Source organism: Malus domestica, chromosome 13 (assembly GCF_042453785.1).
Source record: "Malus domestica chromosome 13, GDT2T_hap1".
NCBI classification, from domain to species: Eukaryota; Viridiplantae; Streptophyta; class Magnoliopsida; order Rosales; family Rosaceae; genus Malus; species Malus domestica.
In genome coordinates this window covers 4503018-4520567 of record NC_091673.1, presented here as the reverse complement: position 1 = coordinate 4520567, position 17550 = coordinate 4503018, and the positions used below count along the sequence as shown (strand labels likewise).

Below are 17550 nucleotides of genomic sequence, written 5' to 3'. Positions count from 1 at the left end.
TTTTTTGAACTATTGAATATGCTGTTCTGATATAAGATGGTTGCGGTTAATAAGTTTTGATCATTAACTGATGTCTTGACAATTTTTGTGTTGAGGTTATATTGGAAAAGTGGGAGTAATTATTTTGACATTACTGAATATATACGTTCACATGAACACAGAGAGCAATTTAGGCATGCTGTGATTCTTAAGTTAATTTTGTGATGGACAAAGGAGACTTATGAGTTCCATGCTTTGAAGTGCTTGAGTAACGTCGAATGTGAAGATAAGTTTTCTGTTGGTATGGACTTAGTGATCACTTCCATGATTTATAAGGCTGTTAATCATATGTCATACTCAAGTGGGAGAATGTAAGAGTATGAGTATGAATTGAAAGAGCCGAGTCGTATAAATCTTTTGAATGGAATAGTCCTGTTGATAAGCTTAGTGAAATCCTTTTTCTTGTAGGATTATAAGTACAAGTCCTTGTTGTTGAGGGACTTATCTCTGTACTTTATCTTTTAAGAGTCACTTGTAATATGGATTACTTGTTCGAGTTCTATAAGAATTCTAATAGGGGAATGATTAGAACGACCATATATATATATGATCATAATCACTGCTCTTGCAATGTCTGCTTCTTTTGTACCAAATACCTATTGTTTGGAAAGCACTTGTGTTTGCTAAAGAGGAGAAGGTTATTAGATCAACAAGCTGCGATGGCTTCGTCTTCCATATCGAGTTCTACAGGTTAGTGTTTCTGCAAATACGTCAGTTTTCCATAAACCCGTTTAATGGTGAATATTAGTTTGTTCTTGATTTATGGTGATTCAATTGGCAAACTTGTGATTAGTAATTTAGGTATATATATATTCCTATTAATCTTACACCCTGCTCTCACACTAATTACGCACAAAAAAGATATCAAGCCCCATTGATTGTAGCAGTGCATTCGGTCTGTGTTGAGAGTAGAAGAACCCTTAGTTCATTGCAGCAATGGCGTCAAAGGTTGGTGGTTAATTTGGTATTGTGATTTACTTATTCCGCATATATTGATCTTACAGTCTTCTGTTAATGCTGCAAAGAAAAGTCCCAAAACCATCACCCCTAGGTGAAACATAAAATTTGAAGAAACCTATTTGAGATGGCTGAGCTATGGTTGCTTTAATATTGCTGTTATTCCTCTCAGAATCAATCAGATCATTCGGCATAATTTCGCATTTCTGCATGCTGCTCTGTCCAAAATGTATCTATAGAATGATTACACTACATTAAGGTAGACAGTTTGAAGTAATTGAGTAGGCTAATTGGTTTTATTTCGTTTTAAATTCTGTAAATGCTTCGGAAGTAATGGTATATACTTCTGTTTACTGCTAGTAGTGCAGTTGGTGGCAAGCCCTGCAGATCTTGTTAAGGTAAGGATGCAAGCAGACGGTCGGACAGTGGCCCAAGGGTTGCAGCCTAGGTATTCGGGGTGTTTCGATGTGTTGAACAGGATCATACGAGTAGAAGGCGTTGGGGGACTTTGGAAAGGGGTTTTCCCTAATGTTTAAAGAGCATTCTTGGTGAACATGGGAGAATTGGCTTGTTATGATCAGGCAAAACGTTTTGTGTTCGAAAATGGGGTTTCTGAGGACAACATATCCACCCATACTTTGGTGTCGATCGCGTCAGGCCTTTGGGCAAGTTCTTTGAGTTGTCCAGCCGATGTGGTAAAGACGAGAATGATGAATCAGTCGCGGAGCAAGAAAGGGAAGATTATGTATAACAATTCGTACGATTGTCTGGTGAAGACTGTCAAAGTTGAAGGTTTAAGAGCACTGTGGAAAGGGTTCTTTCCTCCGTGGGCAAGGCTCGGTCCTAGGCAATTCGTGTTATGGGTCTCGTATGAGAAGTTTCGACAAATTGCAGGATTCTCTTCCTTCTAAGAACTCTTTTTTTTATTTTTTTTTAAATTGGTTCGAATTCGTATGCAAAGTATAAGTATCATTTCTCTTCGTACAAAATGTCGTCTTTACTGTCATATAAGGAATTAAAATAGAATTTGGCCTTACGTTAAATCGGTTATATATCTCATACGGGAACAATTAGGTATTAAATAATTAACAGGGTATGATTATCACATACCTAAATAGCCACGTATCACATAGTTCATGACCTTGATTCATGTGTGTAGTAACACCTAAGGAATCAGAAAAATAAGCAACACGGATTAAAAACTTGTAATCGGCACCTAAACAATCATGTGTCATTTCGAATAGGAAGGATTGGTTTATTTCATTTTTCTTTTGTCACAGAAGGGTAGTTTATCTTATACTTAAACAACCTAGTATCATTCCCATTTATTACTTTCTGATTCCAAGTTATTATCATCCCATAAATATAATCCACAGTGCTTCCCATTGATTCTTCAAACTAAATCAACTGAAAGGTTAGAAAGAGATCATAGATTAAGAAGCAAAAGCAACGAACCATCATTAAACGTTGTGATTGCCGACTGCCAAAGTAACATGTAATGAGAAATAGAACCACCATTCATTACTTTGTTCACCTGCTCACTACAACTATTGTGACATTACTCATCACTAAAAGAATAGAGAGAATAAACGGAAATCATTTCCCATAACTTATAAAATTTCATTGTCCTCCAAGCTCATCCCTTAACCAACAAAAAGAACTTGCCGTTGGAAAGAGACATCATACATATGTAGAGTATTCATAAATACAAGTTCTTTAAGCAAAGGGATCTCTTCTTCTTTTTTTTTTTTTTTTTTTTTTTTTTTTTTTTTTTTTTTTTTTTTTTAAGAATGGAGATTAGGTGTGTGAGACCCACTCCACAACTAACTTCAACAATCTGAATGTCTATTTTGTAAGTCTCGATTCATCGATCATCCTTGAAAAAAATTCAATCCAATTTGAAATCATTTGCCTATTAAATTATCACGATGAAATTTCAATATTTCTTAAAACTTAGTTTTCGTCAATTTCTTTAAACTCAATTAGATACCTTAAATATTTCCGATTTGATTAATATTTGGCAAGAATGATATATGAGGTGTGATGAGTAGATCTTATATTATGTATTTTATTCTTACCTTAGTATTAATTTATTAGTTATTTTGTGAGAATTTTGATACTTTGAATTATATTTATAATGTAGGACATTCGACTTCCTCTTAAGCAAAAAGTAGCCAACCGGATGAATTTTGGAGTGATTTCAATTGGAGGATATTCGTGTGTCTCTCAACTTATTCGTGTCAAAATTTCAGATTTTTCTACCATGCGGTTTATTTATGGTAATGAAATAAAGGAGCAGCATCCAGTGCTGTCAAAGTGATGTTTTTGGGCTTATCTGGGCTTTTTAAAGTCCAAGATGATGTCTTTTGGGTTCAAAGCCTTTTGCAATTATGTTCAGCACATCTCAAGCTTTAATTCATGTTGTTTTGGGCCTGCTTTGAAGCCCTAAAGATTTAGAAACGTGGCTAATTTGTGGCTAGACAGACTTCCCGTATTTGATTAGGATTATGTTTCCTAGTTTTTAGAAGACATTTTCTTGTAAGTATTTTAATTGTGTAGTAGTATAAATAAGACTTTTTAACCATTAGGGTAAGTATTTTAATTGTGTAGTAGTATAAATAAGACTTTTTAACCATTAGGGATCTTGGGGAGAGAAGAGAAGAACGCATAAATTTTGGAGAACTTTGCTAGGATTTGAAGATTTATATGTCAAGGTGTTTTCTATCTTTTTCTATTTTTTCTATTTTTCAATAAAATTCCTTTTTTTTTATGATTGTTCATAACTAATTCTTTTTTGCTAGAGCGAGGCCATGAGCCTTAACAAGAATATGTAGTTTATTTTTAATTTGCTTATGATATTATGCATGCAGGTTTGAATTATTAATCACCAATTTAAACTATCTAATTTTCTTGATGCTTGATCATCATTAGGATGTTTAGAAAAGTAATTTCATGCAATTTTGGTCGAAGGTCGATCCCTGAAATTGATGAAGGCTTCTTGTGGTTCATATATGCAAGTTCACTTAAGATAAATACCACGTTTTAAGGGTTGCGTAGTTTTTCAAAAGGTTTCACAAAGCTTAATGAGCCTTGCATGTTTAGATTTAAGCTGAATACCACAGACGAATTGTATGTTTGATATATGCTCTATGTTGGGGGTCCAAGTAGGCATATATTAAGAAAATCTAATCTTCAAATATGCTTGTGTAAGTCATAAGTAATTGGAAGAACAACATAGGATTGTTAAGGTGACGACGGAACCCTAGTACTTTCAAATTTTAATTTTTAAAAACTGTTTTCTTTTGGTTTATGTTATTTTACCAATTTATTTAATTATTTCTATTAAATTCGTTTTTATTATTTGAAATCACAAAATCAATTTTTTTTCAAAAACTATGTTTTAGGCAATTAATTAAGATTTGATTTGATATAAATTATTCATTCAATTCTTATGGAAAACGACTTTACTAGAGCTAACTTTATTACAATTATCTTATACTCTTACAAATATTTTATGTATTTTTATTCTTACTTTTACAGGTAATAAAAATCCCTATCAAAATGTAACTTTAAAAAAAAAACAATTCAAATCAAATTCGATATGACCCCACGGCCAACTCCCACTTTTTAAAACACATGGAGATTTCTTTTCTGAAGTCTGTTCACACTAAATGTGACGTGTGGCATGGTCCCACAAATGTAAAGTGTGATTATGATATATATGGTGTACCATGTACCTACATTTGCTGTATGTTCATAAATGATGTTTCAACGCTATGCATTATATTCTGCGACAAATAATTATCAATTCTAGCTATTTATATCAACTGTGTGCTTTTCACCCATCACATTTTATGGTAGCTTCTCCTTTTCTGTCAAAGAAAAACGTGCCAAAAATTGGAAGGAAATCCTCAAAGAGGCATTAACAACTAAAGTTGTACGTGAATTAAATTGCACATGCAAGACATAAGTTGCACGTCAGTTAAACTGTTATCGAATATATCGCGGAGGATACGAAATGTTGCTCCCTACAATCACTAAAGATGTGTGTATCCATATTTCTCGTTGCCAACTCAACATCGTTGCTCATCATCTTGCCCGCTATAGCCTGAGTATTGGCACTTCGAATGGTTTGATAGTCCTTTGTTTTTCATCGTCGATCTCCTCTATGATAGTCTTTTGTAGTTTGGTTTTATGCCTTTGTTAGTGGCGAAGCCAGGAATCGTCAAGGGGAAAGGCAAAACTTAAAAGGGTAAAATATCTCAAAAATGTAAACAACCAAATCTGAGTAGACAAGAGTAATATTGTTCATAATTTATCAATACAAACTAATATTCTAAAAAACGCTAGGCACTAACTGGGCGGCGGGCTAGGACCTAGCCTAGGCTTAGGTAGATTTACTTAAATTTATTATATATCATATAAATAAGTACCTATTGTACTTAATAAATGTACTATATTCTATAAATAAACATTGAACAATGCTTATGTTATTTAAAAAAAAAGATAACAAAATGTTTATGTAACATCTCACATCGCCCAGGGGAGTGATCCTTAAATGTATATTCTCATCCCTACCTAGCACGTGGCCTTTTGGGAGCTCACTGGCTATGAGTTCCGTAGGAACTCCGAAGTTAAGCGAGAAGGAGGCCAGAGCACTCCCAGGATGGGTGACCCACTGGGAAGTTGCTCGTGAGTTCCCAAAAACAAAACCGTGAGGGAATGGTAAGCCCAAAGCGGACAATATCGTGCTATGGTGGTAGAAAGGGCCCGGGATGTGGTGGACTCGGGCCGGGATGTGACAGTTTACACGTTATTTGGGAGTTTTTTATTATTATTATTAACGAACGATATTATTTATCTTAAGGGGGAATGCGTTAAACTTCACACCAGGCTAGCCACAATAAAGTGGTTCAGATTCACTTTTGACGATAATCGAGCTTAAGACTTTTTTACTTACAAGTAAAAGAAATATAACTAGACTGCAGTACCAAGTGATCTGCTATTTAAAAGTTTTAGGTAAATATTTTTATATGGAATACAATTTTTTTTTTTTGAATTGTTATGGCACTCCAAATTCCTCATTCTACACTCCAAATTTCTATATTTAGAAAGAAAAATACACTTGTGAGGAGTGTATAATGAAATTTTTGGAATGCCAATAACACTTTATATTCTTATTACTTTTTATCTTATTATTTTTATAAAAAAATTCAATATAAAATATTAACGTGACTCGTAACTTAACTGTAACCATAAAATATAGAAGGACGTGGAATTGAAATTGATATGGGATGGAAGGGCTGATAATACAAGTCCTTATATAAGAGTTAATTTTCTCTCTGCACGCATGCAGAGTGCTTTTAATGATTATTAATCGTTACGTACGAAGGGCATACCTACAGGTCGCTTTCTGGACCCATTCATATTTTGGTGAGATAGAAATAAGTGCATTCAAAGCTAATAGGTCTGCATGGACATTGGACTGGGAACCTTGATACCGTTTAGTACGTGGTACGGAATGAAATGGAGTGAGGAGATGTTCTGTCTCACTTATGGTGCGTCTAAAATAGGTGGAACGCGCTGTTCCACGAGACGAATTTTGGATGAATTTTCGTTCCACCTCACTCACTGGAACGACTCGTTCCACATCTGTGGAACACAAAATTATATTCTATTCGTCTCCTTCTTCTTCCTTCTTGTTTCCATCCGAAGGCATCTTTACTTCCTCTCCGTTCCATCCCGTCTTGTCCCGTCCCATCCCATTCTGTTCCGTCCGGTCCCGTCTGCATACCAAACGATTGGGAACCAAGGCAATAAATGTGTCATTGAGAGTCCCCAGAATCCTCCTTACAACTATTCCAGCAAGGTATAGAATATCGATGATATCGGAAATATCGGTAGTCCAAAAACGAGGAAATTTCAATGGAAATATCGAGATATTATCGATATCGATAAAAATTGAATAAAAACCACATAAATTGTAAAAAAAAAACATAGAGATTTTTATTGAAACTTTGCAGGATGTTTATTTAGTCAATTATCTATTAGTTTATCACAAAAAATTGGAAGTAAATGCATTGCATGATAGATATAACTGATTTAAGTTGATTATATAGTGAGTTAGCAAATATTGTAAGTGTAGAAAACATGTAGTAATTAATGAAAGAAGTTTAAACACACTATAATCATTTATATATAATGAATTAATACAATATTTTACACTTTATACATTGCATAGTAATATACATGAGTGACTTAGCAAGGTCTAAAATATTGATGATATCGGAAATATCGGTAGTCCAAAAACACGGAAATTTCGATAGAAATATCAGAATATTATGGATATTTTAGACCATGCCAGCAGGTATGGAAGAAAGTAGCAGGATTTACTTTATTCTTTTTATTAAATTAATAAGAAATAAGAAAAAAAAATTAGAATTAAATATTTTGAGATTTTTATTAAAATGATAAATTTGTTAGATTATATGTTAGATTAGGGAGCCAACAAAATTCGAACTCACGTTATGATGTAAGGACAACACTCATCTCCGCCATTTTAGTAGAACTAGGGGCACTTGCAAAGATATTTTGTTCATTTGGAAGTAAATGAATTGCAGTTTCGTCGTACGCTTAAATATACACACTAGTACGCTCAAACACTAATTAATTTAGTAATTTAATACGGTGTTAATCATTCATCTAGATAGGCTTTAAAAATAATCTCATATCCTAATTGTTCATTTCTTATGTTATATACAATCATAAATTATCTTTTAATGACAGTTTCCAGATATGTCATAACTTTATGATAAGTATCCGTAATCCCGAATGATTGGAATATGGTACGTTAATTGTGAGAAAGTAGCAATTTAGCTAATTTTGCACATTATTGGGGATTTAATTTTTGTAATTTTAACGAAAAGTTCTTGGTACTGTTTACTTTAACGAAACCATAATTTTACACTAAAAAGTCAATTCTAATACTATTTACTTTACTTTTTATTTTGTCTTTATCGTTAAAATTCAAAGTTTTCAAACATTAATTAGTTTTCTTTTTAATTTTTTGGCACATAGGTTCACATGGGGTTACTGCTAACTAATAATTAGTGTGTAGATTTTGTTTAGGTCAGACGATATCTCACCTCTAATCAAATGCGTGTTCTACATTGATTATGCATTTACCGCAATGCTAACATTTTACATAAAATAATCTGAAGAATATACTCTTTTACAAATCCCAACATTTTACAAAAAATTGTCGGCATATTCTCTTTTACAAATCTGCAGTGTGTGTGTATGCATGTATACTCTTTTACAAATCTTAACAATCAATTTTCGGTAGTCGGATGAAATGAATTTAAAAAAAATTAATAGATAAAAATTAACAAAGATATATTTGAGGTAAAAAAAGATATGTGAATAGTATTACCCTATATATATATATATATATGTGTGTGTGTGTGTATATGTGTGTGTGTGTGCATGCCTTTAAGGAAACGGGCTCCATTTTTAAAAAAAACCAAAATTGGTTGTGGAACTCATTCTACATCGAACCTCAACGATCTGAACGGCCTATTTTGTAAGTATTGATTTCTGGATCATAAAATTCAATTCAATCCGAAATTATTTGTCAATTTAATTATCACGATGAAATTTTAATGTTTCTTAGAGAACAAAGTGTTCTTCAATTTTTTTTTAAATTCAATTAATAGATGTCTTAAATATTTCTGATTTGGCTAATATTTTGTAAGGATAATCTATGAGATGCAACTTGAAAAATAGATGATTCGAATCGTTAAAAATTCAATATCGTGTGAACTCCATTACTAATCTCCATTTTTAGAAAAAATAAAAATCTCTTTCCTTAAAAGACTTCCTATACAGGCATTTACAAACATAGGTACAATTGGCTTGTTAATAAAGTCCAACTCTCCAAACCGTATTGAAGTTTCAAATTTGAAATAAAGAATAAAAGCTCAACTACCTATTAGCTATAGCTCCACAACCTCGAGCTAAAAAATTCTCACAGTATCACTGTCCAGAAAGTATGGCAATTTCCCAGACATGCATTCACAAAAGAACAATATTTGACTACTCAAAGATGAGTAGGAACTCATACTCAAAATTTCTTAAAATTGTTCGTTGTCAATTTATAGAACTTCGTATTTATAATTAGAATCATTCATATTATAAATCACCATATAAAGATCGTCTCTGCAAAAAATCAATTAAAACTAAGGTCGTTTAGTCATCAAACTGTTTAAAAACAAATAAACAATATTATTAAAAGCATTACGAATCGTCTGTAATCTGAAGAATATACTCATTTACAAATCCCAACATTTTATAAAAACATTTCGGCATATTCTCTTTTACAAATCTGTAGTGTATGTGTGTATGCATGTATACTCTTTTACAAATCTTAACATTTGGTTTTCGATAGTCAGATCAAATGAATTAAAAAAAATGGATAAAAATGAACAAAGATATGTCTAAGGTAAAAAAAGGTATGTGAATAACATTACCCTATATATATGTGTGTGTGTGTGTGTGCTCGCGCGTGCGCAGGCCCTTTAAGGGAACGGGTCCCATTTTTTCAAAAAATGAGAATTGGTCGTGGGACCCACTTCACATCAAACTTCAAGGATCCGAACCGCCTATTTTGTAAGTATTGATTTCTAGATCATCTTTACAAAAATTCATTTCAATCCGAAATTATTTGCTAATTAATTATCACGATAAAATTTCAATGTTTTTTAGAGAACAAAGTGTTCATCAATTTTTTTAAATTCAATTAATAGATGTCTCAAATATTTCCGATTTGGCTAATATTTTGTAAGGATGATCTATGAGGTGCAACTTGAAAAATAGATGATTCGAATCGTTAAAAATTCAATATCGTGTGGACCCGATTATTAATCTCCATTTTTAGAAAAAAAAATAAAAATCTCTTTCCTTAAAGACTTCCTATATAAGCATTTACAAACATAGCTACAATTGGCCGGGTAATAAAGTCCAACTCTCCAAACCATGTTAAAATTTCAAATTTGAAATAAATAGTAAAAGCTCAACTACATATTAGCTCTAGCTCCACAACCTCGAGCTAAAAAATTCTCACATTATCACTGTCCAAAAAGTAAGGCAATTTCCCAGACATGCAATCACAAAAGAACAATATTTGACTACTCAAAGATGAGTAGGAACTCATACTTAAAATTTCTCAAAATTGTTCGTTGTCAATTTATAGAATTTCGTATTTATAATCAAAATTGTTCATATTATAAATCACCCTATAAAGATTGTCTTTGCAAAAAATCAATTAAAACTAAGGTCGTTTAGTCATCAAACTGTTTAAAAACAAATGAACAATATTGGTACAAGTATTACGAACCGTCTATGTATTTACTACAATAGATTAACCAAATAACCTTAGTTTTAATTTATTTTTTGCAGAGATATCTTTACAATGTGATTCATAATATGAATGGTTATGATCATAAGCTCAAAGTTGTATGATTAAAACACTAAGAGTTTTGATAGGAGTTCCTACTCACCTTTGAGTAGCCAAGTATTGTTCTTCATAAAATAGCAATATACACGCAACGCTAACAGCCACAAGATTCCAATCATCGTAATTAGTGGAATATGATCCTCTTCGGATACTTTTTGTGGGGATTCGGATGATCAATCAATCGTGTCCTTTTATCGTACATTGTACAGTAAAAAATAATTTTAAATATAAATAATATTTAACGAAAACTGACATCATGATGTACGATAAACAGACACAATTGATTTATTCCTGGATTCCCACAAAAAATATTCGAAGAGGATCCTCGTCCGTAATTAGTAATAGTATACCATCGATCGATTATATATTCACTGCTACTATGTACGATTTAGTTGGATTTGAAAAGCCAAGTCATAAATTGGCACAGCAAAAATAAAATGGACGCCACTTGTATCCACCTACTATTTAATTCTTTATGCGTCGTTTATATATATATATATGTGTGTGTGTGTGTGTTGGCCTCACCCTTTCTGGTTTTCCAACATTAATCTAGGCCAAATTAAGCTTTGAGAGATTACATATCCTTGCTTTATAGGCTTAGAGCAACGTAGCTAGCTAGGTTTCAAACTAATGGGGAGGTCTCCATGCTGGGAAAAAGTGGGTTTGAAAAAGGGACCGTGGACTCCAGAAGAAGACCAAAAGCTCTTAACTTACATAGAAGAGCATGGCCATGGAAGCTGGCAAGCCTTGCCAGCAAAAGCAGGTGATTCCTCCACACTAAACTTAATCAGCTTGTCTTAGGGTAAATAGTAAACGAAAAGGTTAATTATAAGACATGCATGCAGCATGCCGGAGATAGTTCCCTTTTATTTTTTCCATGCACGTCCATGTTAATTTTGGGTGGTTTTGTGATGTAAAACTAGGGCTCCAAAGATGTGGGAAGAGCTGTCGACTAAGGTGGTCTAATTACCTGAGGCCCGATATCAAAAGAGGAAATTTCAATTTGCAAGAAGCGCAGACCATCATTCAGCTCCATGCTCTTGTCGGAAATAGGTAAATTAATTTAACTTTAATATCTAAATATAATTTGTAATTTGTACAGTGATCAACTGATCACGACTCTATGTCATCGTGCACTCCAACAGGACTATATAGTACTCTCTCTCTCTCTCTCTCTCTCTCCCCTCCAGTTATATACATCGTTCAACCCATGTATATCACATCTGTTTCTACGTGTGTGTGTGTGTATATAGTAATAATATTCTTCTTTATTATCTTCTTCATTAATATCACTAGAGTAATACTAAGAAGATTAAATTTTATAAATTAAATGACATGTAAATTAACGATTGAATTATTACTTAAACATTGATAAACGTGCTCATTTTTTATTGTTGACATATCATTTAGTTTATAAATCTAGTCTCCCTAACATTACTGATATCAGTATATTCTTGCTAATTCTAACACGTGTGTACTAATATATAGATATTCTCCTTTTACCATCTTCTCCATTAGTACAACACGCACAGTCCTAATACTGTCCTCATCTTCTCCATCATTAATTAATTACTAATTTAGTTAATCCTTTATATGTTAAGCCATGAAAAAAGATAAATAGTATGCACTTTGTTAGATTTGTACTCAATGATTAATTCACTGATCTCAGGTGGTCAGCTATAGCAAGCCATTTGCCGAAGAGGACAGACAACGAGATCAAAAACTACTGGAACACACATCTCAAGAAGAGACTAACCAAGATGGGCATCGACCCGATGACTCACAAGCTGAAGCACCACGAGGGTTATGCCAAGGACTCAGCCAACATAAGCCACATGGCGCAGTGGGAGAGTGCCAGGCTCGAAGCCGAGGCCAGACTTGGCAAGGAATCCAAGCTTGTCATCACCAACGCTAACCCTTTCCAACACCACCTCATGATCTGCAGCTCCCCCAACCCTGCTCACCAAGTAGTACACGTCAGCAACGCCCCGCCGGCGCTTCCGTGCCTGGATGTGCTCAAAGCATGGCGAGAGGGATGCTCGTTGACAACAAACTCAACAATTAGAAACAATGTTAACAGTATAATGTTTTCAGGTGGTTCTATGACGGCCGTGGACGACCTTGAATCTCCGACGTCCACGTTGCACTTGAGGCACGTTAATAACGCGTTTAATCCTCCTCCCATGCTAAACATAAACAATGTTTTTCCATGCGAGTCCGGGGTGTTGCAGAACAATGATAATGTTACCTATGGTTGTACGGATGCTAGTGCTGCATGGTTTGCGGACGGTTTTAGGTCAGGGAATGTTGATGAGGAGGAGAATGTGGTTGTGCCAGCTGAGCTCTCAAGTAAGGTCATGGAGGGTTTCACGGATGTTTTGGTTTACGACTCAGAGGATCATCAGCAGAACGCGTTGCTGGGCGGAGAGATCTCTGGAAATGGTGGCGACGACGGAAGCTGCGGCGGTCGCGGCTTTGAAGAGAACAGGAATTACTGGAACAGTATACTCAATTTGGTTAATGCTTCAGCGTCTGGGTCGCCTGTGTTTGGACGTTTCAGAGTCTAGGTAAGGTAACTGTATCGGAGCTAGGGTTGATGATTAGGGATTAATTAACCAAGTGTAATAAGGAGTTGTTGTCTGTAGTTTTAAATAACAAGTCATTTGATCAACCAGAAAATATCAAGCACTTTAGTTTTTATTAATGTGTTATTTGATTATTCGAAAACAAAATCATTTACAACTTTATCATATCATACTACAAAACTATTTCACTTCATTACTTTTATAGAAAACTAGATTTTAATTCTTAAATAAGATGAAGTTTAGAAAATGTCTGATACAAAATTGAAAATTGATTTTAGTCTTTAGACTCTATTTAATGCCAACATATGTATTCAATGTCTCTTTTTTTATTTATAATTTTATGAATATAAATTTTATGAAAATATTATAAATTTTAATTCTCATTATGGTAAGCATCTTATATAAGAAAATATTTTCGTAGAGATTTTTCGGTACAGTTATGTTTTTACATATTTTCTTATTTGCCACTAATTCATTACAATATATTTAGGTACGAACATTTCGGTACACTGAGTTAGTATAATATGTTTAGGTACAGACATTTTGGTACACTAGTTTAGTATAATATATTTAGGTACCGACATTTCGGTATACTAGTTTAGTATCAAATAGTTAGGTACGAAATTTTCGGTACATTTTTTTTTTTTTTACATATTTGCTTATGTGTCACTAATTAACTACAATATATTTAGGTACGAGCATTTCGGTACACTAATTTAGTAAAATATATTATGATACAGACGTTTAGGCCCACTAATTAGAGAAAGTTAAATAAAATTAATGAATTAAAATGTGTATAATAATAAATTTAAAATTTAATGTAATAACATTAAATATGTTATCTATTAAATATAAAAACAAAAATATAATATGAATTTGAATAAAGTACACATTAAGGGACTAAAATTAATATTCAATCTAACACCAAATTTTTATTAAATTTTAATCTTCTCAAAGAATTAAAGTTCAAAAACCCCAATAATTTGAATACAATAAAAGTTCTGTATAGTTATATGTTGAGATCAAATCTATTTATGACCATAAAGAGGTTATTAGTTAATAGAGGTGCAGCTAAACTTTTATTTTTTTTACTTAGTCATCATTTATTGAAAGTTGTCTGAATACAAATAACTACATTAGTAGTTTAGCATTACTCATTTGCAAAATCTGATTAATTCAAATGATATAGCTATCCACATTAAATGTCACCTATGATGGTATGAAAATTTGGTACAAAAACATAGTATGTGTTGATGCACAAAACCGGAGGTCTTGGAACAACGTAAATCCGACCGTGAATCTGCAAGAAATGTATATAACACAAGATGTATCGTGATTCACCCCAAGGTTTGGGCTACGTCCACACTGATTATGTATTTATCTGAGGGAGAGAGAGCTCTGAGAGTGAGAGCTTTGAGAGGGGGTGAGATGGCCTAGGAAATGGCCTCCCTTAATTGTGAGGGTGATGGGTCATTTTATAGAATAAGGACTCCTCACCATTTACATATTTGCCCCTTCCTTTATTACATAATTACATTTAAGTCCCCCAAGTATTTGTACAAGATCTAAATACGGAGGCCCTAAATATGGTATAAACAGTAGTCCCCCAGGTCTTCAGTCAAGAGAGTCTTTTGGCTGGAGACTTGAAATTCAGTGTATGTGTGGGCCGAAGTAACTAGATGTTGCTTTGAACTGATGTTTAATATGAGGCGGTGCTCAATCTGAAATGATGTTCAACTAGAAGTAACACATGATGCGAGGCTGCGAGGCTCATGGCTTATGTTGCCTTGGTTGACTCGGCTTGTGGCGTTGACGGTGAGGGAGTCCCTTTTATAGAATAAGGGCTCGCTTTTCATTACATGAATGATGGGCTAGAGTTGATACTCTCTAATAAAGGTGATGGAGTCCCTTTTATAGAATAAGGGCTCGCTCCTCAATACATGAATGATGGGTTAGGAGTGATGTTCGCGGCGAGACGGTTGCTCAGCAGGCGGCGATGCTCTCTAATGAAGGTGAGGGAGTTCCTTTTATAAAATAAGGTCTCGCTCCTTAGTACATGAATAATGGATGCTCTCTAATGAAAGTGAATGAGTCATTTTTATAAAATAAGGGCTCGCTCCTTAGTACATAAATAATAGGCTAAGTCCCCCAAGTATTTTTTATGAGGCCCAGTTGAGGCCCAATATATAATGTATAGTGTAGTCCCCCAAGTCTTCGGTCAATAGAGTATGTTGGCTGGAGACTTCAAATTGAATCCATGTATGGGTCGAAGAGGCGGTTGTTCGGAGGCGGTATTTGTATACCCTGCACTGAAGCTTTGTAGGTGAAGCTTTGCAAGTGAAGCTTTGAAGTTGGAGCTCTGTAAATGAAGCTTTTGAAGCTAGAGCTTTTGTAAATGAAATTTTTGAAGCTAGAGCTCTGTAAATGAAGCTTTTAAAGCTAGAGCTTTTGTAAATGAAGCTTTTGAAGCTAGACCTCTGTAAATGACGCTTTCGAAGCTGGAGCTTTTGTAAATGAAGCTTTTGAAGTTAGAACTTTGTAAATTAAGCTTTTGAAGTTAGAGCTCTGTAAATGAAGCTTTTAAAGCTGGTAGACATGAGTGATGCTCATGAATGTTTGATTGACATGAGTGATGTTCATGGATGTTGACATGAGTGATGCTCATGAATGTTTATATATGATTGATATGAGTGATGCTCATGAATGTTTATGTATGAATGACATGAGTAATGCTCATGTATAATTTGGAGTACTGGGCGTACTTTTGATCACCTGGTTGGTGGCATCAAGGAGAGTACGGGTTGTACATTTCATCACCTAGTTGGTGGCATGAATGGCTAGTTGCCAAATGATATTTAGAGTACGGGTTGTACATTTCATCACTTGGTTGGTGGCATGAATGGCTAGTTACCAAATGATATTAGAGTACGGGTTGTACATTTCATCACCTGGTTGGTGGTAATAGCGGCAGGTTGCCGAATAATTGTGGAGTACTGGGTGTACTTTTGATCACCTGGTTGGTGGTAATAGCGGCAGGTTGCCGAATAATTGTGGAGTACTGAGCGTACTTTTGATCGCCTGGTTGGAGCTATTTTGGGCTTATGGGTCTTCGCCCTCTACACAACATTCCAGCCCATTTATTTTGGGCTTTGCCCTTTTTTTTATTAGCCTCTGATGGGGTTTATACAGATGTTTCCGAAAGATAAGGAAAATAAATTACATCATTCTGGTGGGGTGTTTATTCCTTGCTTTTGCTTTCTCGTTTGCTTTCTGCTTTTGGTTTTTTTTTTATTTGCTTTTGTTCCTATTTCCCACTGTGCCTTTCTTTTGCTTTTACTGCATTTATTATTTCTTTGCTGAGGTCCAGGTGCTTTAGCCTTTGCAGATGGCAGACAAAAGTAAAGTTCTCTTTACTTTGCTTTACTTTGCAGATTGCAGATGGCGGGGGCATGGACTTGTCTTTCTTCTCTTTTCCTCTTTACACACAGTCACAGTCAGCACCCCATTCTCCATCGCTGCTTTCACCTGATCAATCTTCGCGTTCTCCGGCAGCCTGAACCTCCTTATGAACTTGCCGCTGCTCCTCTCCACCCTGTGCCACTTGTCGTTCTTAGCCTCCTTCTGCTTGACGGAGTCGTGCTGGGCGTGGTTGTCGACGAAAATTAATGTCGTCGTTGGTGTTGATGGAGAGGTCAACGGAGAATCTTCCCATCCCAAGGATAAAAACCAGCTGACAGGAACTCTCGACCAATACCCTTTTCTCGTGGCATTGCTCGTGAACCTCATTATTTACATCGCAAGAATTAATGTCAAGTGTAACAAAACCATTGGGATTCAAATCATAAAGACTAGTGGTGCTCTCTCTTTTGAACCACTTTTAGAAAGCTCAGATGCGAGTGCCGCCAATGGAGGTTTTCACGACAAGGATGACATCAGTCAAGAAAGAGGGCCCATTTGGGCAGAGTTGGGCAGAGTTGAGCAAGAGAAAGGGTCCACCTTTCCCTTTGGAGCAGCCTCATCGTTCACTACCCAGCCATTTCCAACAATTTCTAGCTGACCATTCTTCACCAAATTTGTGAATGACTCCTTTTTAAGATCAGAGGAGTCCCTCTACCATCTTTCCAGATAAGACATCTCTTCCCATATATACTGCGCTGGGAATCCTTAGAAAGCGTATCGACAATGGTGTCAAGAATATGCCTGGGTTGCCTATCTTAGTACTATTCGACTGTAAGCTTCCAGCCGGGATCGTTATGCGAATGGGGCACCACAAACACCTCCAACTTCTCAGAGTCCCATTCATCCCCTTTATAGCTCACCCGCTACCCCTGCTTCCACGGCTCACCGTCCAAATCCGGGAATTCAATCTTGTCGTTACTGCGGATGATGACGATGAGAAATAGGAAAAGGGAGATCGAGAGGCCGATGATGAAGAAGTTTACGAAGATAAAGTCA

At 34.9% G+C, this 17550-nt stretch overlaps 1 protein-coding gene and 1 pseudogene across 1 annotated transcript; both read left to right on the top strand.

The window, feature by feature from the left end:
* The first annotated feature begins 1286 nt into the window (after positions 1–1286).
* LOC103414300 (mitochondrial uncoupling protein 3-like) lies at positions 1287–1985 on the top strand (annotated as a pseudogene).
* A 9035-nt stretch (positions 1986–11020) lies between these two features.
* Positions 11021–13214, top strand: LOC103414301 (transcription factor MYB16-like). The gene is made up of 3 exons (XM_008352697.4): positions 11021–11273; positions 11434–11563; positions 12180–13214. Exons 1-3 carry the CDS (start codon positions 11141–11143, stop codon positions 13075–13077), a joined length of 1161 nt encoding a protein of 386 aa, XP_008350919.1. The 5' UTR covers positions 11021–11140; the 3' UTR covers positions 13078–13214.
* Positions 13215–17550: the final 4336 nt, after the last annotated feature.